This window comes from Bombus bifarius, unplaced genomic scaffold (assembly GCF_011952205.1).
Source record: "Bombus bifarius isolate JDL3187 unplaced genomic scaffold, Bbif_JDL3187 scf7180000007971, whole genome shotgun sequence".
Taxonomy (NCBI): domain Eukaryota; kingdom Metazoa; phylum Arthropoda; class Insecta; order Hymenoptera; family Apidae; genus Bombus; species Bombus bifarius.
The window spans coordinates 555,864-581,435 of record NW_022884357.1 but is presented as its reverse complement, the minus strand read 5'-3'; the positions used below and the strand labels follow the sequence as shown (position 1 = coordinate 581,435).

The 25,572-nt window shown below is 40.2% G+C and overlaps 4 protein-coding genes across 4 annotated transcripts in view; all 4 read right to left on the bottom strand.

Annotated features, from left to right (window-relative positions):
• Nucleotides 1-1,562: 1,562 nt before the first annotated feature.
• Nucleotides 1,563-3,164, bottom strand: LOC117215114 (the record flags this gene model as incomplete). Its single annotated transcript, XM_033461547.1, has 4 exons — nt 2,979-3,164; nt 2,449-2,590; nt 2,252-2,355; nt 1,563-1,898 (listed from the first exon to the last, which is right to left on the bottom strand). Coding segments are annotated over exons 1-4 (768 nt in total), but the record flags the coding sequence as incomplete, so codon positions are not given.
• A 675-nt stretch (nt 3,165-3,839) lies between these two features.
• LOC117215103 (odorant receptor 30a-like) lies at nt 3,840-6,362 on the bottom strand. The gene is made up of 6 exons (XM_033461539.1): nt 6,192-6,362; nt 5,634-5,886; nt 5,250-5,353; nt 4,658-4,972; nt 4,198-4,473; nt 3,840-3,908 (listed from the first exon to the last, which is right to left on the bottom strand). The coding sequence occupies exons 1-6, from the start codon at nt 6,360-6,362 to the stop codon at nt 3,840-3,842; spliced, it is 1,188 nt and encodes a 395-aa protein (XP_033317430.1).
• A 1,991-nt stretch (nt 6,363-8,353) lies between these two features.
• LOC117214931 (neuropeptide SIFamide receptor-like) overlaps nt 8,354-25,572 on the bottom strand; it is a 62,858-nt gene continuing 45,639 nt past the window's right edge. The window contains exon 3 of the mRNA XM_033461295.1: nt 8,354-17,552. Within this exon, the coding sequence (XP_033317186.1) occupies nt 16,769-17,552 (784 nt within the window). The 3' untranslated portion in view covers nt 8,354-16,768. The remainder of the gene's footprint in view (nt 17,553-25,572) is intronic.
• LOC117214939 lies at nt 22,233-24,767 on the bottom strand. Its single transcript, XM_033461319.1, has 2 exons — nt 24,626-24,767; nt 22,233-22,609 (listed from the first exon to the last, which is right to left on the bottom strand). Exons 1-2 carry the CDS (start codon nt 24,635-24,637, stop codon nt 22,367-22,369), a joined length of 255 nt encoding a protein of 84 aa, XP_033317210.1. The 5' UTR covers nt 24,638-24,767; the 3' UTR covers nt 22,233-22,366.

Here is a 25,572-nt window from a genome sequence, read left to right as displayed (position 1 = left end):
GCAAAGACTCGTGGAGAAATAGAATCTTGGGAACAGTGTATTATCCCTTTTTATTTAAACACCAAGCAACGGTGCCGTTTGGCACCTTCGAATCGAACGAGCCCTGTAATTTATATTTTTGCTATTAACGACAAATGTACAAGTTATGAATTTGTTGCATCCAGAGATGTATTCCTTAGCAGAGTGAAATATGACATTGCCGTACTGAGAACCTGTAACGAGTGAATAATTACAATTCAACGATTATATAGAAAATCGTAACGGAGATGTTGCAAATGAATTCGCTGATTACCCGGTAAACGTCTGTGGAAGTAGAAAACAGGAAAAAAATTTGCCAGCTGTTATACAGCAAAATCTTGTGCGATCGCATGATAATAATTAGCAAATCTTTTCGCACAGTGGCACCAGCTTCGTTCATTAATGGATTGGCCATGGTCCTGAGAATGAAGCGTTGCCGACATTGACACTTAAGCCCATCAAATCATCGCAACCATACGTGAACATTAACAGTTGACACACACAGAACGCCACACAAATTCAATACCAAACTGGCCTTCTTTGAGGTAGGTGTGTTCACTCCATGGGAACACGATATAATCGATATAAAACTAATAAAAATGGTTTTGGAAAACATTTTTGTTTTGCAAATTTAAAAATGCAGGTGTATTGGAAATTTCAATAATACAGATGGAGTTCTCTTTACAGAAATCGATTAAATAATTCTGATTGATCGAAATAAATTAAAAAGAAGAAAAAACTTTCTCCATTTTTTCCACAATATACATTTGACTCTACTGATTTTCTATACACGCGGGATCGGAATCTTCGAATTCAAATGAGAGGATCGTGGATGTTAGCGGATAACGGTGGAGTGGTAAATGGCAGTTAACGTATCCGGCTACAAAGTCCAAAGGATCTCGTAAAACTTACAGATAAGAACTACGTACGCAAGGCTGCAACACGCACATACCAATATAAGACAATCATTGTTAAGCAGTTATATTACAGTTATAGTTATATGTTGCATTCACCGCATGCCATTCGGCCCAAAAGAGTCGCGGGTTTGGTCTCTCGCTGTGGAAGCTCGGCCGAGATGGAAGGGCGAGCGATTGAAAATCGCGTGGCTGTGTCGAGTGAAAATGGGGAATGCGATTCGACAATATACACATACGAGATTGAAAAAGAAAGGAAAGTAAAAAGAAGACGTTAAGAAGAAAACGAAAATTCAAAGGCGAATGTCAAAGCAGGATAAAGGTAAATCAGATTAGTTGACAACGAGTGTGAAGCAGCCTCTCCAGAACGAAAAGCAGAGGGATCGATCGGTGGAATAGATATTAGCGAACGGTAATGGCACAATGATCGACAAAAATCGACTGGATTTTGAGTTCCGGCACGTCGTTGCTCTTCCGTGTTCACGGTTACTACGTATATTTTTTAACGCGAAACGTTTCCTAATAACGACGTAGAAAGATAACTTTGAACGTAAGTAACTGGAATAACTTGTAACGAGGCGACTTCTTAAAATATCTCGCTCGATAAAATATCTCAAAAAAATAACTCACCAGGAGTAGTTGAAATCCCACGAGGCATATTACCATGGCAAGAAACATTACCTGGGCAAGCACGATCAACGTAAAGATATTTTCCAACTTTTTGCAATATTCGATAAGCATTTGATGCTGTTGTACGCAATTTCTCAACTTCGTGCAACACATATTTGAATAATACGATAATCTTGCATCCGATTCGTATTCTTCTATCTGATTCTTCGTCGCGTTATCTATGCTTCTCAGCCTATGCTGTAATATGCGAAATTGGCTGGCCACGTGAAGATTAACGATGCATAACAAATTGTCGAAACAAATGTAACACACACCGACATGGTACACACAGAGTATCTGCATAAATAAAAATCGGTTTCATCGAATTATATTTTAACCCCTTAACTTACAAGTACGGGCATAGCCCGTAGTACGATGATCGGACCAAACGTAAATATTACGGGCATAGTCCGTAGTACGATGATCGAGCCAAATATAATATATAATATAATATATAATAGCTTGTTTACGTTTTCGGCCCAAAATTCTCAAACGTAAATCGTAGGTTAAGGTGTTAAACAGGGGATATTTTTATTACTGTCTAGTCGATAAGCGATCGATTAGAAATACGATTACGAAATCGTTATTAGAATGAAATACGATCTTTTAAAAAATTAGGAGGAGATACGAATTAGCGGAGATATCTGTACCTGTATAGTAAATAGTATTTCAAAGTAAGGGGACGTTCCTACAGGAAAGTCGACCCACAAGTTGAACGGTAGTATTCTGTCAGATTCGTTTCTTCCTATATTTGCTGAACAGTAAAAAAATATTTATGTAATAATATATGTAACGTAATTGTGTATATAAATAAGCAGTGGATACAAAGATATGCCCTTTTACGTACCTATAAGCGGTGTTACCATGTAACCGGCACAAGTGCCTTGGGTACAAAAGATCATAAGAATAATGAAAATGTTGCATATTCGTTTGCAATCAGCTACAACTAGTATTTCTTGTGGATCGTAATACGGACGCCAGAAATTTTTCTGTGTGAACGTAATTAAATTAAAGAACTCTATTTTGTGCTTGTATATTACGCCGATCTTTAGGAAAACGATCGTCACGTATAAAATATTGCAACAGATAAAAACGCTATCCTGAAATTATAGATATGTACACGTGAGAATGGTACGAAGCACGTTTGTAGATTGTTCGTTCTTCTTCCAGTACTCTTTCGATTTCAATTAGCATTATCAGCTAAACGAGACTACGTTTAAAAGTTCCTTACTAACTTAGAATTAGAAAACTTATAAATTTAAACTTAGAAAAATTCTAAATTAGTTCGATACGATATTTTCTTCCTAACGTAATAGGAGCACAGAAGGATAAAGAATAATAGAGGAATCGATCAAAGCGAAACCGTTGCGCACTTACGCTAAAATTTCCCCAAGTATGATAGATATCTCTGATCGCGATACATATACTGATGAAAAGCGCTCCGACCGTGTAGATAAGCGCGAAATCTCTGCGACGTTGTTCATTTCGATTCGCCGCTAGCCACAGGCCTACGATTTTCATTAGAAAACTTGCCCAAATTATCGAAATGTCGTGATTCTGCATCATTCGCACGGTGAACGTCGAATAATCGAAGGAAGGGCGATGTAGTATCGCGTCAACTATAGCCGATCGATCTTTAACGAGATGTTAGACGCAGGGTCTTTAATCGTGACGACACTCTGACGATTTGCGTGTATGCCAATCAACAATTCGCTTAGCTGCCTGTAACGTGTCCTGTTCTCGTGTGAAGTGTAGGCGTTGCAACGTAATCGAAGATGCATTATTCACGATTCGAGGGAGTTTGAATGGAACAAGTGACGATAGAAAGAACGAGGAACGATTGTGATCGTACATAAGATGGTCTGCCACTGATTTCACTCGATTTAAGCGATGGATGAGTGCTTTGTCTTCTGACTCGATGGAACTCTTACGATTGTTCAACGTAATATCGTAAATCAAGTAGCTGCAGAGGATTTCGAGGGGATAAAGTTTGTGAGTGAGTTTATTCCGAAAATCTTTCGTTAATTTTTCGAATGCAAGGAAAGTTACGACGCATGAAAGAATCCTATTCATTTTTAACGCGATGACAAGGAAATTGTTCGTTCGGTGATATCACTCGATAATTCAATTTTAATTCAATTTTATTCTTGTAGGTATGTAGATATAAATACTGAAATTTATTTGCATTGTATATTTGCATTGTATATTTCTATTGTGCAAGTCCGTGCATTTATATAACTATTCCGCTGCTGCTTTTATAGACGATTCTCTCATGAGAGTGAAGTATGACATCGTCGAGCTTATAAGCTGTAACAAGAAATTGTATCAAGGTGTTTTACAATTTTCCATGTACATACGTATTCTATTATAATTACAGATATGTAAAAACGTGTACGTAATAGGCAGAAATGCAAAAATATGACGCGTACAGTATCGTAAGTAAAATTTACGTCACGTAATTTCCAAGATACCACATACGTGATTTATATTCAAATTTTGTTTATTTAAGGACAAAAAACAGTTACATATCGTACCGGATTGCAAAATGTGGTATTTTTAGAGTAAATGGAATTAAAAGAAAGAAATTGCTGCATACCGCGGTAGATGTTTCCAAAGTGACGGGAAAGAATCCTCCGGCGGACAGATAACACGGTCGCATCGATTTCATAATCATTATTCTCGTATCCTTCCGTATCTTCCTGCCTGTTTCGGTCATTGGCAGAATCATCCACCATCCTGAATACGATGCCGTGCTAATATTCGTGCTTTCCTCTACTAAACCATTGCAGATATACGTGAAAAAAATGATGTGGGTAAAACTGCCGATCATGTGGAAGAAGAAAATGAGTCGTGTTCCGGGAGATACGTCCGCCTACGTACAAATTTTTTAAGTGACCACCGTAAGCAATATAGCTTTTATTTCAAATCTAGTAGGTACCGAATAATAGCAAAGCGTTCGATCGCTCCTGTCTAATTTTATTAAATTGTTAATTTGAGAAATATGGCGTAACCACGATAGCTTTTTAGTTAATTCGTTTTAAATCGCTCACACGTACCAGAATGACCTCGTACGTGTCGAAACACATCAGCACGCTAAAGATAACCATGTGGCTGAGGATCGGCAGTGTGTAAATGTCGTCGAGTTTAGCGCTGAATTCGATCAACGATTGATGTTTTCGGATGCATTTTTTCAACATTACGTAGCATTCGTTCGAGTACTCGACGATATCTGTTCGCTCGTCGATGTTCGACCATAGATTCACTAACGTGTTCTGCAGCATACGAAATTGGTAGACCACGTGTAGATTTAGCACGCATAAGAAGTTGTCGGGGCATATATAGCTCGCGCCAATTTGTTGTACGGCCAGTAACTGTGTATGTAAATAGCAATTAATCATAGAGTCATCGATGACAAGTTATTACGATATATGCTACCTCATTCTGTTTTCGAGAGCTTTTAAACCGGCGACCGTGTAGCAAGCAATTGTTACACGAGTTATTTTTTTTTTTTTCATAAAATGAAAAGTTATTCTGACAATAAAAGGCATAGTTATCGAAAGCTTAAAGTTTAGAGATTAAAGTCTCGAAGTTTAGAGAGTCAGGAAATGATCGACATCTTGAAATATACATATTGAATATTTGGTATACCTCGAGAGCAAACATTATTTCGTAATAAGGTGACACAGTTAGCGGCAGATTGACCCACATTTTGAATGGAAGCAACCTCTCTGAATTATTGTTTCCAATATTCGCTAAAATACAGTGAAATATGAATTTTATAGGATTATCCTGATTTTTACAAATGTTTGTTTCGAAGTCAGACTTGAGTAGAATTAATTTAGGTTTCTATCCAATTGCAGGGGTTATTTCTCAGGCCGATTTTTAAATTGGCTCCCTCAATTTCCATAATTTGGATCAGTTTTTTACTACGTATTTTAAAATATAGGTGCCTCGTTCCATTATTTGAAGAATTATGTTTTTTGTGTAAAAAAAGAAGATTTCTTTAGTCTCTTCATTACTGGATCAACTTACCGGAGATTGGCGTTATTGCATAGAAAGACAAGGCGGTTTGTGTAACAAAGAATAGAAATACCGTCCACAGTTTGCAAAATCTTCCGCACTCCTCGAAAAGTAACTTGTCATTGTCGTCATAATTGAAATGCCAGAAATGCTTTTGCGCATACACGATCATATCCGAGAATTCTGTTTTATAAAAGTTTATTACCGAAAGTTTGAACATTGCCAATACTATGTTCAATGTGTTAGAAGCCAAAAAGATACAGTGCTGAAAAAATTATTTGTAACATTTCCAAAAGAACAGTTTCACAATATAATAATATTTTTACAGGTAGTAAGTTCAAGTGGCAGGAATATTTGATATAACTGGACAAGCGATTGGGCAAACGCTTCTCAAACCCTTCAAAATACAAGGAAAGAACGTTCCAAAGCTGTCCAACTATTGTACATACGTATATCGAATTCCGCAAATGTATTGTACTGTTTACAAACACACTGTGCAGGTAACTACACATGCACAATTTAATAACCACAAAATTCCTATAGAAAGGGCAGAATGTTTTTTAGACTCACGTCTAAATTATCCATACTGTGAGAAATATCCACTACGTTCACGTACACTCCATAAACGAGTGCAACGATGGTATAGACTATCGTCAATTTCCTTCTGGTCTCTTCGGCGCTGTTCGTCGTTCTCGAGAGACCTGTGATTTTTAGCAGAAATTCTGACATTTTGATGGACATGTCTGTGTATCGTTCAGCTGGCATAGCAATAGTTCCTTGTCAATTTCTATTTTTTCGATTCTTAAGTCACGCGGTAACTAGTACTTGAAGACAATCACTTTGATCTATCTGAATATGCGACATTTTCTGATGGATACGTGTTTTACCTTCGTACGTAAAAGAGAAAAGGGAACAAATATGCAATTGACGAATATAAAACAAATATGAATCATATATTATGCATATATGCTACAAGGTAAGTGCGTGTGGTTGTTACACCATGAAACGAATGTACACCTAGTAGTTTGTCACGTATCGATTACCTTATCGCCAGAAGCAAAAATTACGATATGACGTATAGTCGTTTAGAGGAACAGCGCAGTTGTATGTATGCATGTAGTTGTCTTCGAATGCAGAGTCGTGACATGGTGTAGAAAGATGTGTATTTGCCGCGATATTGATATTGCGTTAACACGGTTAAAGCGTCTTCTCGATTGCAAAATGAATATCAATTCTACAGCGACATACTTTAACAGGTATACTATTATCTATTTTATATATCGGTACGTACATTTTGTAATATGCAAATGCGTTTGAATATGTGCTTTGTTCCGTCTAAAGGAACGAAAAAACGCGACGATTTTCGTGGGTATTGTTGCGACGTGTTGCTAAACGCTTGGTCCAGTATTAAAAATGCAACATAATGGAAAGTGCATGGCGGAAACTTTTGTCGAACGAAATTGAACAAACACACGGACAAGAAAGGAAAATGGATGAGAAGGACGAAGAGGTTGTCGCTACATTGCGTAGAATACCAGGATGCGATGCTTGCACAATAATAATACCGATGTAATGGAATGGATTCGTTGCTACAACGACGATAATAATGACGATTTTATACGAATGGAAACAGCGAATGAAGGTCAGCACGAAGATGTACCTTCTCACGCCGAGGTGCTCTGGCGTGCGAGAAAGCGATTCGATGGTTCCAAGTACAAAAAGAATACAACTCTGTAGAGTCACTGGGGTTGAAAAATGATGTGGCCTAGCAACGAATATGATAGAGACGATAGATATGATCAACATGATCATAAACGTTTATGGAAATTAATCTGAATCTTTGTTCGAACAATCGTAATTTTATAGCAGTTTCACAGAAGAAAGGCGATCGTTCGATTATCTGAAAATTCCAGACTTTGTCTCGTTATTAGTTCGAATAAGGCAGGCTCTGCTGTATCGTGCAATGGAATTTCATACAATGTACGTGTATTTTCGCGTTTCAAATTAATCGAATTAATTAAATTATCATAGGTATCGCGACACAAAGAACAAGACAAGTTTACAGTGGAAGTATTTTATTACATATCCTTTTATCATTTTCATTGAGAAAATACGTATACTTATTCGCAACTCGTTATATTTAATCTTTATGAGGGGCGGGGGGAGGGGCGTGACTCACTGTCGCGATCGCCTCTATTTTCAATTGTTCAATTGTACAACCAGAGATCGAGAGATAGTTAGAAATAGGGGAAGCAAACGAAAGTTTTATTGCTACTTCCACCGCTGAATACGTTATTTAGAGGGTGGATGAAACGTTCTAGAGGCCGATCGACACTGAATCGTCGTCCCGCGGCAATGTCCGGACGCTATACCGAAACGTACAACAAACGAAGACTCAGCCCGCGCAAAATCTTTACGTATCGAGGGCTTTGAATCGTACAGTGTTTTAAATATCGTAATACGGTTACAGCGAATAAAACGGGGACAGAGGGGTAGGAGGGCAGTTAGGAGAAGGGCCAGGGCAACAGGCATCGACATTGGTAACGTTTCTCTGTGTTTCTCTTTTTCTCGTTTCTTTTTCGTTTTTTCTTCTTTTTTTCTGTTTTTTGTCTTCTTTTTTTCTGTTTTTGTCTTCTTTTTTTACTTGGTACATACACACACATTTCGATACAATATTAAAACACTTATCAATTTCATTTGCAAACATTTCCTTACCTAGTATGTTTCTATTATTTCATCGTTATTCGGATAATGCCGCTTATCCATATAACACGCGTACCCATCAAAGCAACGATAAAACGAAACTGAAAGATTGTTCTCTCGCCTACGTTAGTGGCTTCCTTTATTTTATTTATTTATTTATGTTTTTCTTTTTTCTTCGTGGTGAAGTTTGCGCTCTTAAACCGAAGGACCTACGTTTATCATGGTGCACGGATAAATCGTTCTATCCAACAAGTAAATTCCAGAATCGCCTATCAAAGTCGAAAAGCTCATCGAAGGGCAATTACAGCGATGATAATCTCCTCTTTTTACGGTAACGATAACGATAGCGACAATGATGGTAATAATCATAATAACGATAATGGTAAAGATTCCGAAGGAGGTGACGCGAGCTTGTAACTGCCATGTGCAGATTCCACCATTCTTCGTCTTTTACGAACCGATCGAGAGAAGCTGTCCGAAATCAGCTCTTAAACTTAACGTATTAACGATTATTAAGGATTTCTATCATTTTTTTTCGCTCCTTTTTTATCTCTTTTTTTTCGTCATTATCAACGATGTGGCGTAAATCGATCGCTATTTTGCAGCAAGTTATCGATTATTTCATCTAAACGTCGTATCTTTCGAGGAAACTTTCTCGCAAGCGATTCTTCGTCTATATTCGCTAGGTGTATTACGCTTCTATTAAATATACACGTGTTAAATATACACGAGAGAAGGAAACGATAGAAAAACAAGAGGTTGTATTATTCGACTTTGTTCATGAAATTCGGGTGTAACACGGCAGCGCATAATCTACCCAGTAAAAGCTCGATTTTCATTTCCCCTACGTTAACGAGAGGCTGTTTTAAAAAAAATAATCGCGCGATTATTAATCGTACATTAAGTGGAATTTCGTTTGATCGTTTTTCGCCAGGATGTTGGCGAGAAAACTATCGGGAGAAGACGTTTCGAATCCGATTCTCGAATTCTGAATATTCGTTCTCGAGACGATCGTTCGCAATTCCAATCTTTTCTTTCTACGTCTATCGCGATTCGATAAGTTGTGGTTTTATATTCTACAACTCGTAACGATGCGAACGGAGGGAAAACCGAAAGTATTTTCAGACAAAGGAATACATTGATAAAGTATGTCGCTAGTTTTTGTTCTTGCTTGCTTGCTTTCTTTCCATAGAGAAATGTTGGAATTATCGGAATTATTTTACAAGTTGAAGGATTAGAAATATTTCATATCGAGGTGATTGTACAAACAATCGAAAGCTTAGCTTACGCCGGAGCTCGCTGTCCTGTATGTATTCATTGTCTTTCCAAAACTCTTTACAACTTCGACATTTTTTCTTTTTTTGTCTTTTCTTCGATGTAAATTTATAGATAAATATCTTGTTACCTTAGTCTGTGTAAACGTTTCATGTAAATTGATAGTAAATAATGTAATAATAATATCGTAATAATAATATAATACAATACTCCTCTAAAATTCCCGTTTATTTACACACACGTCACGCACTTTTTTTTTTTTTTTTTGAAAAATCTAATCAAACCCGTGTAGAAAAATATCCGATGAATCGATAGAGACTCGAGATATCTGCGGCCATCGTTCACGTTTGAAAGTTTTCGACATTTCGCGGAAAAGCTCTTACACTTTGCGTCGATACATCCTTTGTAAATCTGATTTTGTTACTTTTATATATGTCGTAACTCGATTCTATCAAAGTGTTGGAATTTTTCCGCAAAGCGCGTACATTTGCACGCATTCGAAAATCTAGAAACCTTTCAAAAACCATATGTTTTTGGCCCCATCGCGTTGAAATTCTAAAAGAAAGGCGAAGAAAAGGAAATGTAGGAAAAGAAAAGTTTCTCTGATCATTTTACGCGACCCATAGTCTCGGCGATTATTATTATTATTAGAGTCAGAATCAAATCCATCGATATGCAAGTATATTTCCGATTATCGGTTAAACGTGAAAGGCTATACAGGCTTGGAAAACAATATGATCGATAAATCACCCTTCGATCACGATCGCTTTATATCATTACATTTTGTTATCGTTTCTAGTTTCTAGTTACTCGCCCAATTTACTCGCCAAGAACAGCATCGCGTAGTCGTGATAAACGAAAGTTTCACCCGGGCTCTCTCGCACGGTAATTCATCGTTAATATCGGTGAATCGATAGTGATTAAAATTTTATTTATTTTATCGCCAGTTATCGATCTATCCGCGGTTTCTCGATCACCGTCGATCCGCCATGCAAACCAAGCAACTAATCGTAAGACACGAAATGTACAATCAGCCCTGGGATCAAGCGATTCGTCGAACGTTATGGCGCAACAGAAAAACTTTCATTCGGTAATTCTATCCGTTTTACGCGTGTATTCGCCCACCGTGAACGATAGCATAGGAACGGATCTGGAGGTTACTTTTGAGAGTCGATTCAGCCTCGTTTGCAAACGAAATCGTCGGGTACGTTGTCGTACCAGCGAGATACGGGCCTGACGATCAAACTGGCTAAGCAACACCTCCAACAGTCCAAGTACATCGACTTAGTCGTTACGAACGCTATAGCGTTTTTCTCGTGGTGCTACGAGTTTCGTAGTTCTACGTGGTTCTTACTTCTACGTAAGTAGTAGACGAGAAGAATTCTAAAATAGGCGGTCAAACTTTGAGATCATAGGTTGCGTTTACGACAGATTTTTTCCTCGAGACGAGGTCTTTGTGCAAAATCAAAGTCTGAATTTACATGTAGTCGAAGAGTTCCATGTTTTACAGCGTTTTCATTGACACCACTTTACAAACGAACGAACGTTTCTATCTTGTTTTTAGCTCGCGTGCATCATCGACCAAGTATCTTCCACGTCACGTTCGTTCTTCCGCGCGTTCTTTCAGTTATAATGTCTGCGAACCGTGTAGCGTTAATTAGACGGGAAGAGCCTATCGTAGAATATATGCGTAAATGTACCAACCAAGGTAGTGCAGAAAGTTTGAAAACAGCATGATTCTTAAAGTATGTCCAAGTATAAGATGTTGAAACAATTCTGATCGTTTTATCCATAGATAAATCAATTGCGAATATACGGACACAGATGTGATATGATATAAAAGAGGTACACGCGATTTCAAAAAATTGATTGCGATATATGGAAACTTATTACACAGATCAGGTTCTCTTCCAACAAAATCATAGGACTATTATACGTTTATCTTAACATGTGTCTACATCGTGTTACGTATCAATCATTTTCAACTATATCGATTAATTTAATTACTAATTATTTTATACGATATCGTAAAATTAATCTTCAATTTCTTTTGCAGGAATATTCGTGCTATAGGCGCTACAGTCGTGTCACTTAACATTTTCATGGTATATCGCCACAGATGAGGAGCAATCACGGTCTACGAAAGAATTCCGTCCTTCTTGTAATTACAAACGTGGAACGTATTTCTTATCCAGAGGATCGTCGTATGTTCTCAAAGTTCATCGCCTAATTTTGAAAGTACACTGTATATCTGTACGAAAATAAATATCGTGCAATTTCTGAAATTGCACACGTTCCGTATAGAAGATAGGACCCGTTTTAGAAACCGCGACGCGCTAATTATTTTCGAGGGATTGCCCAACCAGTCGAGCGTCATGCAGATTTCTCGATACGTACAGTCAATTGATCGCATTCTCCTCTGTTTTCGCTCCTCCGCGTTTTAAGGACGTAGCCGTTTATGATCGTCGTTATTATAAAAAATAGTATCAATAGTTGTGTACGTAAAATACGAAAACACTTGGAAATACCAACAACAATGTACAGCGTACTATCCGAGACGAACCCGAACACGTTCGAATATAGTATTTATAAGTATTAACAGTGTCATTTACGCGTGACGTTCCAAATATATCAAAATAGTTGGAATAACATTTATTAATAAAATCTGAATCTTTCGAGTAAGTTCGAAACACCGTGAACGCATGGGCGGTGCTCGAAATACAGCGGTTAATATATATGTACAATCGAAACGAACATATACACGATCGAGAGCGTTTATCGACAATTAATCGAATAATAATGGATCCAACGATAGAGATACAGAGAGAGAAAGAGATAGAGAGATAGGGAGAGAGAGAGAGAGAGAGAAAAAGAGAGAGAGACTCCTTTTCTAGAACAGCAAGAAGTCTGTCTGTCTTTCTTTGACTGTGCGTACACGAAACGTATCTCACGAGACGGTAAAACGGTGAACAAGCTCGTTCGCTCTCCGATGAGGATATTTCTCGATGAGACGAGTAAGAATTTTCTCTCTCCGATTAGAGAGCAACGAATAAGAACGAAGGTAACGGCGGTGTATATAGTAACAATATAGCAATGATATACGTTACTTATGTATGTACAATAATATTACACGATAAGTTACATTATGTACATAAAGACAGCAGCAGATAGACGTTTAGTTTTCACGTGTACGATAAATGTATACATGTGTATGTATATATACACATATGCGTACATCGTATACATAAATGCTATTTATATAAATATCATGTTCTTACGATATATGTAGATTGTTAACTTACAAGATGCTTAGAGCCGCGCTTACGTAAGTATACAGTCGCTTCTCAATTATTTATAGTTACTTCCTCGACTCGTATGTCCTTTTGTTATTTCTATATTTCTTCCTCGTTCATTTTTACAATTACTTTTTTCTTAGCTTTTGCCACTTATCCTTCGCGCGTTTATCTCTAACGGTTTCTCTGTTTTATATTTGTTACTTTTTAAGAAACGTCACGCAAGACTCGGTCGGCGTCGCATCGGTTACGAGCCTACGATAGATATGAATAAAGTATTCCTCGTTTACAGCCGTCTGTACAATTATATTTCGCATACGTTTTCGTTACATCTAGATCCTGTCATCGCCACGTATAAAAACCTTACGAAAATAGTTGCTCTATCATAAAACCCCGCAGCTCTTCGTTTTAACACGTTACCATCTTACATCGGTATTACAAAGGATCGAGGTATAATGCTCGTCGGTAGCGTTAAAGCGCGCGTGAAATCCCATGCTGCCTTTTTCTCCATTTCCTTTGTCCTTTCCTTTCGTCGATCGTCGCGATTTCCATCTCGCTGTTATCGCGCGTATCGGATTCTTCGCTGGAGGAAAACGATCCACAGCTGATCGACGAAGATATCCTCCGACATGGAGGAAAGGATGTGCGCTACGTGAATGCCCGATAAGAGTCTCGTAGAAGAACAACGAATCGCTGCAACTCGTTAAAGGGGAACAAACGTTTGTGGAACATGGATATTAATAGTCCTAATTCTTTATCGACGGAGTATACACGAAATAATCAAATTACGAATTTCGTGTTTAGACATCGAAAATGAATAATTTTGTATTTGGTGGAAATTGAGAAGATCGCAAGTTCAGTTTAGCGCGGACTGTCGAGCGAATTGCGATGAAATGCGCGACTTTTTTCAATAATAAATTTAACAAAAATAATGTACAGAAAGTAGTTGAAATAACGTGGAATTTGAATAGATAACGGGAAAATCACAATTTCATAACGACTCTTTAAACTAAGCAACTATAAGACGAATTATACGTGTTTCAACAAGTTGTTCCTCGCTGACGAGTTCGAGCGACACGTGGCTAGAAAACAAACAGGCGAAAACCACGAAGCGTTGCTGTTTTTATCCAGGCTAAACTTTGTCAGTATGTTCTATGAGCACAAAGAAGAAAATGAATGTTGTACGAATGTAGGGTTGTTCGAAGCTTCGTATAGCAAAATGTTATAACAAAACTACAGAAAGGAAAGGGAACGACACTTTGCTCTTTTGAGGAAAGATATATCGAAGTGGTATTAATTGCAAGGATCAACGATTTACCGAGTAGCAATAAAATCGAAATGAACTCCATCATCAAACACAGTATCGAAATAAATCCAACTTTTTTACAGCTTGTATCAGTCAGTCGTGTATCGACAGGAACGATGAACATTTTCAAACGAAGTATTAAAATCTAGCGATACTTCTGTTACCCTTTCCTTTATATTCTATATTTTCATTACAACTTTTTAACAAAGCTTCGAACGTACATACGTATACACATACATACGTGTGTACGTTCAGCAGCTTTCTTCTTCTCCTACTTATACGATATAGTGACAAAGTTTGACAGGAAACAACTACAACGCCCTGTATAATATCTCGACGTTACGGTTGGAGAGATCGAGCTCTAAAATAATACGAACACATGCTCATGGAAGATCATCCAAATCGATAGATCCTCTTTTCACCAATTTTAGTCGCGATATATCGTGATTGAAATTTAACAAAAAATGTCACTATGATGTTGAACTATTTGCCACGAGTACTTACGTAGCTTGATCTTTGAACTAACTCGCGGCAGGAGCTGCCCTCCTGGAGCGTAAAAGGTCGTTATTGTCGCCAGTGATCGCGTTAATCCGTCGCACGCGTAATCGGTCGATATTAATTCGAGACAAAACTGTGAAGTCGGGCGCTTCCGCCTTTCTCTAGGTCGGCGTAGACACACAGAGGAACGAGTAGGTGCGACTGGGTTTGGGAGTGGAATAAGCGACGAGTTGAATTGGATCACAGGAGACGGAAGGAGGCAGGCAACTTGACAATGTGGCAAAGACGAAAGCGTTGTTCATCGTTTGATCGTTCCATCGTTTCGATCGATGTAACGTTAGAACCATCGTGCGCACTCACTTTGCTGTCTGGTCGGTGTGTCGATACGCGTTAACCGGTTCTTTTAAATATTTTTCACTTCCTGCACGATGATACGCGCGGCACGTGTATTCATCGGTGTACGTATGGCACCGTAAGAAGTCTCCAAAAAATAAAAAGAAAAAAAAATATCAACTAGATCGTCTAACGTTCCGATAAGAAAATATATATATGTATATATATATTTATATATATATGTATATACGTGTATATGTATTATATTTGTGAAGTCGACCGTGCTACGAATAATAAGTACAAGTAATGTATATACGTAGTAATCTGCTGTTCTCGCATACGGAGGTAGTGTTTAATAAAAATTCTCGAATACTCTCTCCCTCTCTTTCTCTCTGTCTCTCTCTTTCACTTTTACATTCTGTTCCTGCCTTTCTTCTAGCTTACTTTCTCTTTCGTTTTCCCTTCTTATCTCTATCTCGATAACTCACGTATATGCTATACCAATAATGTGTAAGGTAACGTTAGGTGTTATGCAATTAGTGTCACTTAAATCGCAGCATGCAATGCACGGATAAATTTCTGTATTACGTTATCCTAAGGACCTATGAGTAAATCGTCGAGACGAGTCAACGGTGCGCGCAGTTTCTTAGTTTGCTAGCGACCTTCTTCGTTCAGACGACAAGTACAATTACGAATGGACCACCAGTTCCAGAAGCATCGTTATAGCAAACGGTCTGTGTCGCGCTGCCAGCCGTTCTCTCGGAATTATTAATTGTATTCACACGCTAATTACGCTGGCGAGTATCGCGAGCAACTTACACCGTGTCTTGTGACGGTGTACAATGACGCATTGAACTCACGTACCTTTTACGGTAGAACCGCGTTTATTGGAACGAAATTTTAATCAGCGACTAGTCGAGTCAACTAAACTCTTATTGCCCGAACTTTTACTATTTCAACCAGAAACCGTAGATAGCGAGGCGAATCGACGTACAGTTTCCATCGTGTTAAACCGTTTGTCTTTCTTGTCTCTCGAAAGGTTCAAACAAATGGAGTTGCTAATTCTGTCCTGACCCTCTACTCGTTCCCTCTACACATTTTTCGCTTGTTTCGCTCGAAGCAGACAACTCGGTCCCTTTGTTCGTGAATACCTTAAAAATCTAGAAAGGTGCTCGTAAAAAAGAAGAAAGCCTCGGAAGTATGCGAGCACCTCAACGCGATCTACGTCCTCGTTCGTCGAATCTTTTTACTCAGTTTCTTCGTCGCAAGGTAAGTCCGAAAGAATGTCTCGCATCCAGTCTGGATACCTCGAGGCAAAGAAGGGATCCGTAACAACGACGCGTGGAGATCTATTTGTAAAACCAGCGTGGTTACACGATCATGCTCGTTTTCAATGAAATTACGATGCACGTTGCGCGAGACGATAGAAAACGACAGATTCGATAAACCGTCGTTTCCGCGTCGACAATAGGGAACTGGAACGCGTCGCGTTACATACGATCGCGATCAAAATCAAAAGATGTGTACAAAAACGAAGGAACAGAAGAAATGAGCGGACGATCGGTTTCGCGGGTTAGCAACGTGCTTCCATGGTTGGGACTCCGTAATCGGCGACTTCCGATCCGAGTGACAATCGTGACGATCACGCGTGACCCAGAATCTCGGACCGGCTCACTGTTAAGCCCGTTCCGGGCAGCCAGCCTCGGAATACATCGAATCCCTACGAAGTGTTTACTAATTTAGACGCCGGTGTGGTTGAATATGTACGAAACGTTGCTCTCCTGGTGCACCGGCGGTCCATGGAAGGTTCGCCTGGTCGATGAGTTGTTATTGTTGTTGTTCACGTAGTACGAAGATTTCCTCATGCTCGTCGACGAAGACATCATGGCCACCGTTTCGTAATACCTGATCTTGCCACAGCAGCGTCCGCTCTTGAGGATCGCGATGAAACCACGACGGTATTTCTTGTTGAAGAAAGCGTACAGGATGGGATTGATGCAGGAGTTACTGGCGCCAAGCCATTGAGCGATCGGCGTGGCGATAGGCAGGATCTCGTCCTCTCTTTCGGCAACGTCTCCGCCAAGCTTGATCACCGTGAAGATCACGTAGAGCGGCAGCCACGACAGCACGAACAGAATCACTACGACGACCAGCATCTTCACCACCTTTACTTTCGATTTCTGCTGTATCCTCTCCATCTGGGCGTCCTTCGTGTCAGAGGGGATATGCCTTCGCCATACTTTTATCCAAATCAGGATATAGCAAAGAGAGATCAAAATCGTGGGAAGAACGTAGCATAATGTTAGATTGCCGATGAGGAAGAAGAGGGTGCCGTCTTCGGGGTGCGGCCACACTTCCAGGCAGAGCCTCAGGTCTGGATCGTCGTCGTAAATCGACACCAGATCGAAGAAGAGCAACCATGGAGATGTGGTGGTGAGGGCGATGAACCAGATCACGACTATCATCATGCGAGCTCGCCTCTTTGTTATTTGGCATTTCAGGGGCCACCAGATCGCCAGGAACCTGCAGGCAGACAGATCGATGTTAGCGATTGTCCAAAATTTTTTTTGTACTCGCGTATATTTTAGGATGTTGAGAATTTATGGTTGACGACAACTCGGTTTCTGTAAATTTTCGTTAAAAATTTTGTTAATTCGGAATGTGAAACGATAATCGATACGTTTCGAGTTGTACGAGAGGACGTGCTTCAAGTTAAATTGACAATTACGTATTTTATAAATTGTAGAAATCAACATATTTTCTACGTTTCAATCGATCTAGTTAACGTGATATATCGCGAGCGACTTTCAAACTTGGTCGATCAAAACCTTAGACATTTTACAATGCGCTAGATCGGAGAAACGGTCACCTCCTCTAACACCGAATCGAGCATATTTTCCAAATCCCTGGAACAAGTTCGATAAACGAGGTTTTCCAACTAAGGAGACCCATCACACTCACAAAGAAAGTGCCAAAACGAGCTGCTAGCGACGTTCTGCTGCATAACGACGTTCTAGCACGAGCGAACGTTGTCATTGTTTATCGATCACGAAGGAATCGAGATTTTACAACGCTGGGATACACCTACGCAGACACAGAGTCGTGCTGCGGGAAACGTAACCGTTCATTTTTTATGCCTCCGTTATGGAAATCTCGATATATTCTATCGGCGATTTCGAAAGACAGTCGGTTTCGTTACGCTTGGACGGGCGCACGGCTGCTACGTAAGAATGGATATGTATAGCAATGCGCCTTTTATGCGACGCAATGGCAATTCAACATTCCTGTATCGCGGTCTATGAAACGAGTCTTGCCTAGATAAGGTGTCGTTTCTTAAGAATTTGTTAAGTAATCACGTTCGAAGTCTCTAGATCCGATAGAGAATATCATCCTAGAAATTTCATCGTTGTAGCAAGCAACTTCCTTCTCGAGATGTCTCGTACACAGTAGCTCGTTACGACCTTTCGATTATCTTTCTTTTTCTATCGCTCGAAGTCGGCAAACTCCAGTCCAGTTTCCCTCGAATATACGGTAAACGGTGTCTTATCACAGCAAAGGAAGCAGTTGAACGATCAAAGAGGGTCGAAAAGACGTCTCTTCCTCGCCTCCGTTAATTGACCGGTACGTGACTCATCCTTACACGTTCCTGTCCAACTCGAATCCTTCCAACAAGGATCTAGGCACGCCCATTAGCGAATATGGCTTGTCGTCGCTTCGCAACAGACTCCGACACGAACGATTTCGATTTTCTCGGTATCGGATTTTAATGGGAGAGCTTCGCTCGGCGAACAGTCGCGTCCTTCGATTAAACGAACACAACCGTTCGTCGTTGTCCACGTTGAAGAGTCCTTCTATAAATCAACGTCCAGCTGATACCGATCTACCTGTCCGCGTTCCCATCTGCATTGTTACTTCCGAGTGGCGCGCGTCTCTCCCGTTGCATATTTATAACGCAAAAGTGCTAACCTTCGTGCCTCCGACGCCAGCCTCCGTGTATTCCGCGGAGGGGAAGACGAACGGGGGTTAGGAAGGATGAAAAAATCGTTCGATTCGCGGATACGGATTATCGGGAATGACGAAGGCTGCAGAGGCCATTGGGAGCGCACGAGTGGGAGTGAACAACGAAGACGACACAGCTTTCGGCGCGTGTATATAAAGAGTTCGATTTCCGTAGAGCTAACAGCAGTATCGACCCGCGTCCTTTTCGTGTTTGCCTACGGAAAAGCCGATAAAACGTTTAACATGTTCAAGCTGGCAAGTATATCCATTATATGTATACCCTATATGCGCTTACTTACTACATGTACGGGGTAGGTGAGTATCTGTTACGACAAACGATACCGATTTTAAACGGTTCGTGTTAAGTAATATACGAAATCGGTGAATTTGATAGAATATGTCGTAAATTCCTACAACGTTCGTTTCTCATTTCGGCCAGATCATTACGTTGAAAGTAGGTAAATCAGTTATTTTACAGAATAATACCCGTACTCGTTATTATTTTCGAATAACGACATTTGTTTCATTTTGTAGTAGTTTGAGCGAGATACTTTACCTTTTATTTTTCATAAAAAATTTTTAATTGCATCTAGCGTCGATTTGGACGACTGCACCGGATCTCTGGTACTTTTATAAAAATACCAATTAATTTCGTTCGTTACAACACGAGTACACCAGCACGAGTAGCATTTTTACACTAACTTTCGATACACGTTACATAATCAAGCGTAACAAGAATAAATTGCCAAACTTTTGTAGATAGACGATTTGAAATTGTTTCTAATACGATAAATGGCAAAATAGGCCAATCCCGATTAATATTGCCAATAAATTTATATGTTTTCAAATTTACCATTAATTTGAATAACTTTGATTCGATGTGGTTTAAAAAATTTTGTATTAAAACTATTTATTATTCGAAAGATCGAGTAAAGTATCGAGATAAGCGATGACGAAGAAGATACGAGGAAGCAAGTGAAAGTAGATCGTTTACGGTCAGACACTGTCTCAACCGATGTACTTTATTACCGACGACAAATATTTATATCTATCACTTGTAATCTCATTTCTCTACAATTATGATAACAAATTTAATCTCAACATCGATGTTAATAATATTATCTATTTTTGGTTTAAATACTTGAGTTATATTTAAAACCGTATTTCGTTGCGGTGTACTTGACAAACTAATCAAATATCGCTGTTCTACCTAGCGTTTGTTAACGAGATCGACAATGCTATATCTTTCTCGATATGGACAGTTTTATTTACTTACTCGACTGTGCTTCACACTTTCGTCGCATGGTGAACATTAAGGATGCAAATAACGGTCGGTTTAACGAGACTACTCCTACAAATCTTCTACTAATTTGACAGTTATTAATGGAATAATCGATACATACGTGTCAGCGATGAAAACGGTAAGCTTTAAACGAGCTACGAACCATGCGAAAGAAATACTGTGTTGTCTGTATAAACTATCGATTACTATGTGTTTACAAAGCTATAAAGTGGCGCATATATACGAACATCGATTTATACATAGAATAATGGATGTTTTTTATAAAGCCTCTGTGATACTTTCGTCAAATAAATGGGCTACTAAACGAAAACACATAATTTATCGTTATTTAATTTCGTAACATGTATCGTTCCGTTTAAATTTATGAGGTATAAATAAATACTTTTGCCGCTTTTTGAATTTAGCTGTATCTGTTTCGGTCCAATGTTCGGTCCAAGGAAAAGAAGCGAATACTTTAAAAATAATAATTTACTAATAATACGTTGGAAATGTAAATATTCGTATGTGGCTAATAATAACTCCGAAAGGATACAAAATAACATGTTTCTCTTATCGACAGATTGTTTTGCTGGCCATGACCATCTTGGCGGTATCCGCTGTACCAGCTCCAGTGCCGCCAGTAATAGCACCCCCGCTGGTCTACTGGCATCCTTACGCGAAGGTGTTACCTCTACACACCGCGACTCTGCCTCTATCCTACGCTCATGGCTACAAATGGTACCACCCAGGATCCGTGTATCTCTACCGATGACGAAGTCAAGCCAATTTCTTCACCTGTGCGATAATCTTTACGACTAAGGATTATACACCACAAAGGCGACAATTGCGCGACGAATAACTTCTTACCGATTTGAGATGTTTAAAGTAAAAGTTTAAAGTAAAACACGCGGTAGCCGCAACGACTGCAGTAGAATCCAAAGCCATTTCCCTTTTCCGGTTAATTTCACCGTCAAACTCGTTCGTCGTCTTTTATATCGACTGTAAAATCTGCGGGATGGTTGGCAAGCGATGCTCCACTCGAGTTCCAGCGTATCGCGAACGATGGAAACGAGAGGAGGCCGCCGATACGAGATTCGACAGCGTTGTTCGCAAGGAGAAGCATGGAAAATCTAAAGGGACTAAAGGGGAGAGATTGTTCGGGATAGTCGTAAAACGGAGGAAGGATCGTCGAAGGCCAGATTCATGCGAAAGCAGGGTGGAGGCGCGTACGTCTTTTACGGGGATGCGTCGTTTATATGGCCATCTGCGTGTAACGGCGCGACGGTGCGGCGTTCGTTTCCCGCGTCTGCGACTGCAACGCGGACGCAAAGTATCTTTGCGTGTATCTTGTTTTATCGTCGGATAAGATATATATTCTGGAAGCAGGGTGAACGCTCGAGATCGTGGGTACTTTGTTCGAAACTTTACTCCGATGGAGTTGCTTCGTCCCGACAAGCTTCTTTTGGTGCGTGAAATCGGAGAAGGAACATGTTGGAGCGATTGAGGAACGAGACGAAACACGGTGAAAACTAGAACGAAACACACGAATCCCATTGTTTGTTTTTTTAAATAAAATTTTATTAAAATTCCATATGACCAAAGGGAAAGGGTCCTGGATGATGGTGCAATGATAGAGATGCGAATGTCCGAATTGCGTTGATGATCTCAGGGCGGCAAATGGTCGCCGAAAGGAAAGAGACCAGCCGATTCTGACGCGATTCTTGATCTTTGGATCGCGTCGCGGATCGTGTTACCGATCGTGTCCCGAAAAAAGCTGGACATCGTCTCGATGATCAGGAGATGACCAGGAATGAAACAATTGATTTACTAGTTTTCCCGATTGTGGCTGTTCTTCTCGCTCCATCCTCGAGCTATGATCTATCTTTCCCTTCGTGCTTTTTTCCTTCAATTTCGCTGCTTCGTTTTTTTTTTGCCTGGTTTGGAGGTGGGGACGATTTACGAGGGATTAGAAAGGTGTGTGTATGTGTGTGTATGTGTTTTCTAGGGGGGCTGTCTCGTCGTGACTTGGTGGTAGTAAGATAGAATCAGTTGTCATCTAATGCAAGCCGTGCGCAGAAAGGAGGGGCAGGGGTGCGGCGGTCAGCACGGACTTGGTGACGATGGGAGCGGTGCGGACGATGGGGGCAACAGGCTGGGCGATCACGTGGGCAGCTGGTGCCAGAGCAGCGTGCGAGACGACCAAGGGAGCCGTAATTGGGCCGGTTGCGTGTTCAGCGATGATGCCAGTGAGACCACCAGGGGCAGCGGTAGCGACAGCCAGGACGGCGGCGAGAACAGCCTGTGGGAAAACAGCACGTGCGATTCTTAGTTTACCCCTGGCTCTTCTCTTACCAACCCTTAGATCCTCGATCTACGTTCTTCTACCGGCTTCTTATCTTCGTTAATAGTCGTAGCACAGTGCAGTCGTGTATCTAATTCGAGCGTTAATCTTTCAGCGATTATGGTCTTACGTGGAAACAAAGAGAACGCTTTAATCGCGTTAAGTCGTGTTCGAGACCCGCATTTGTTTACCGGTGTCCTTGGAACCGCCGGCGTGAAAGATACAAGGAAAAGGCTAAAGTAAAAATGAAAAAGTAAATTGTTTCGAACGATCGGTGGTTCTTCCGACGGTGATAATCATGGCCTAGAGAAAAAGATTCTTGGACGATCGGAGACTCGCAGAATGAATTGACCGATATAGATTTTGTTTAGTAGTTTGATACTCCTTAGTAGTTCGATATGCTAGTTTGAAAGCGGTATGATTAAAAAAAGAATAAGCGAAATATCCAACGGCGATTAACGCTATTTCGGGGATGATAGAATTAGTACGCGTCTGTTGATCGTAGAATCTCACGAAAGACCGACTGCTTGATTAAATCCATACGGCTGGTCCGCGATGACCTTATTCTACTTCTTCTCAAGCATGTTAAGCTTTTATGCAAAATCTGCACGATGTCCGTAATAACGTCGACACTATCGCGTTACATTATATCAACCAACGATTAAAGAAAAATTTCACAAATCGATCTGATCGAAATGTACGAAAACTTACTGAAAATTTACGTTACGTACGAATCAATATCGGTCTTCAAACTTATATTTCTATAACACCGTCTATAACACCGCCTTGCTCGAAAAAATCGCATGGAAACGTGCAGATCGGAATAAAACGACGTAAAGCAAGTGTCGTGGACGAGCGGCACGCGAGCATGCGAGTACGCGAGATCGGTTTCGAGCCGGGGAAAAAGCGAGAGCGCGGTGTCCGTGGTGCGGGTCGCATTCCATTTTGTCTGACTGCGTTCGCGACTGGAGTTGGCCAACAATGTACATGCTTCAGTGGTTTCGCTCGTTCGCGTAGATTTTTGTGACCGGACGGAAACGCTGGTGTCCGTCCGAGTGAACGTACAACCACACCGATGTATGTACTCGGAAAGGTCACGGCGCGATACTTGACGCGTTTGCCGCGGGAATCGAATGCTTTATCGATCAAAGAAGATCAGAGTGAACGGAGGAATTTTCCTCGCCGCGACGTTCCACGGTGATTCGATCGAACGATTAGCCAGTCCTCCGTATGAATGTGCTCGCGAATGCGGTTAATATGCAAATTAGCCGAGGAGGCCAGCCTCACCGACGAGAAATTCCGTTTTGCGTTTAGAAAAATAGGGAGAAGCTGTAGAGGTATCTCGAGAATCTAAAAATTTTCCAAAAAGAATTTCGAATAGAACGATTTTGCTGGACGTTGAACGAGAAATGTAAAGGACGTTTGAAAGTTGTCTTACGAATTCATAATGCGAATACGAATGCATAATTATGCTATACTATAGGTAGGATTATGTACTATACGCATTTGAGAAAATATTAGTGTTTCGTCCACCAGTTACTAGCTAAGGTATCTATCAAAACGGGTGAAACTGGTATAATTTAGCCCCCTTGTAATACTTTTGGTTAAGAAGACTAGAAAATTTATAGAATTTTCTAATCGGTATGCCTGTCTCGAATACGTCAAAAATTCCAAGATCGAAGAAATAACCAAAGGGTGAACGAAAGCCGTAGCTTATTCGTACATGGTCTATTAAAACTAACTTGAAATCAAATGAAACTTAATATCTATCGCTGCTAAATTATATATAGCCGTTTTGTCTTGAATGGCTCACGTATGCGATATATCTATCTGTTCCAAGTGAAATCGTGCTGGTTAGAACCGTTTCGTTGTTCGATTTCGCCCACCCACGTAACATCGACAAAGTAAAACTCTATTTATTTAATCTAGTATAGCGATGGAAATAAGTAATATAAAATATGATATTCTTCTTACCAACTTGAACATGTTGATTGGGTTGTGGGTTGCTTGTTTACTTCTCGAAAGTAGGTAAGCTTATGCTGGATGTACCGGGCGGCGGTCCTTTTATACAAAAGTCGGTTTTAAAAAATCGCTATAAATTTGATCACGTGGCCCTCCATTCGACTGTCTGACGTTATTCATCGGCGTGTTGAGTCAGCCGATCTAAGAACGGAGGTGGGGTGCCGTTTAGCCAATCCACGTTCGGTATCGGCTCTAAACAATGCGAATCTGGCCAATCACGCGCTTTCAACCCCTCGCGATCGGTTCTTGGGAATTGGGTTAAGACATTTCGCGTGGAAACAGTTTCGTTGTCTGTGTAAACGATACGAAGGTGTGGGTCACCCGCACAGACCCTGGTTAGGTCGGGGTAAGTGCAACAACGCTAGCTGAAAACATAAAGCCGCACGCTCTAAACGCGGACTGATTTCGTGAAAAAAATCCAGTCAAGGTCTTCTTCGGCCTCTTTGCGCCGCTCTATAGGCGCCAAACACATCCTTGGAGAGGAATCCTTCGAGTTTCTTCGGGATCGAGAATCGTTGCGAAGCTTAAGGTACCGATCGGATGTTACACATATGCATAAATTAACACCTGTCGTAAGATTTTTACGTTTTCACCTTTCGATCAATAGACGGTTGACTCTAAATAATTTTTGCTAACGTTTATGCGGAGCTCGGTATATGTTTCCTATAGGGTGTCTTAAAATTAGTGATCAGCTGTGCCGTGAAAGGATTAGCATTAGTGTCTATACTTTTAGAAAATAATTTAGTGACACGAGTTCTATGTGTAGAAAAAAAGAAATAGAATTCGCGAGGAACGAATTTAAGACGGATGTCGCTAATCTTTTTTCGAAAGATGCCTATCGTTATAGATTATCGATCTCGTACAAAAACCAATAGCAAACCAAATATCCAAGGAAGTGG

What these genes read in the sequence shown, in the direction of transcription:
- LOC117215103 (XM_033461539.1), bottom strand. Translation starts at nt 6,362, where the DNA reads ATGTCCATCAAAATGTCAGAATTTCTGCTAAAAATCACAGGTCTCTCG. An exon ending in ACACGTACGAGGTCATTCTG is followed by an intron (nt 4,474 to 4,657) that starts GTACGTGTGAGC and finishes ATTTGTACGTAG; the next exon opens with GCGGACGTATCTCCCGGAAC. An exon ending in CTTTGGAAACATCTACCGCG is followed by an intron (nt 3,909 to 4,197) that starts GTATGCAGCAAT and finishes TTCTTGTTACAG; the next exon opens with CTTATAAGCTCGACGATGTC.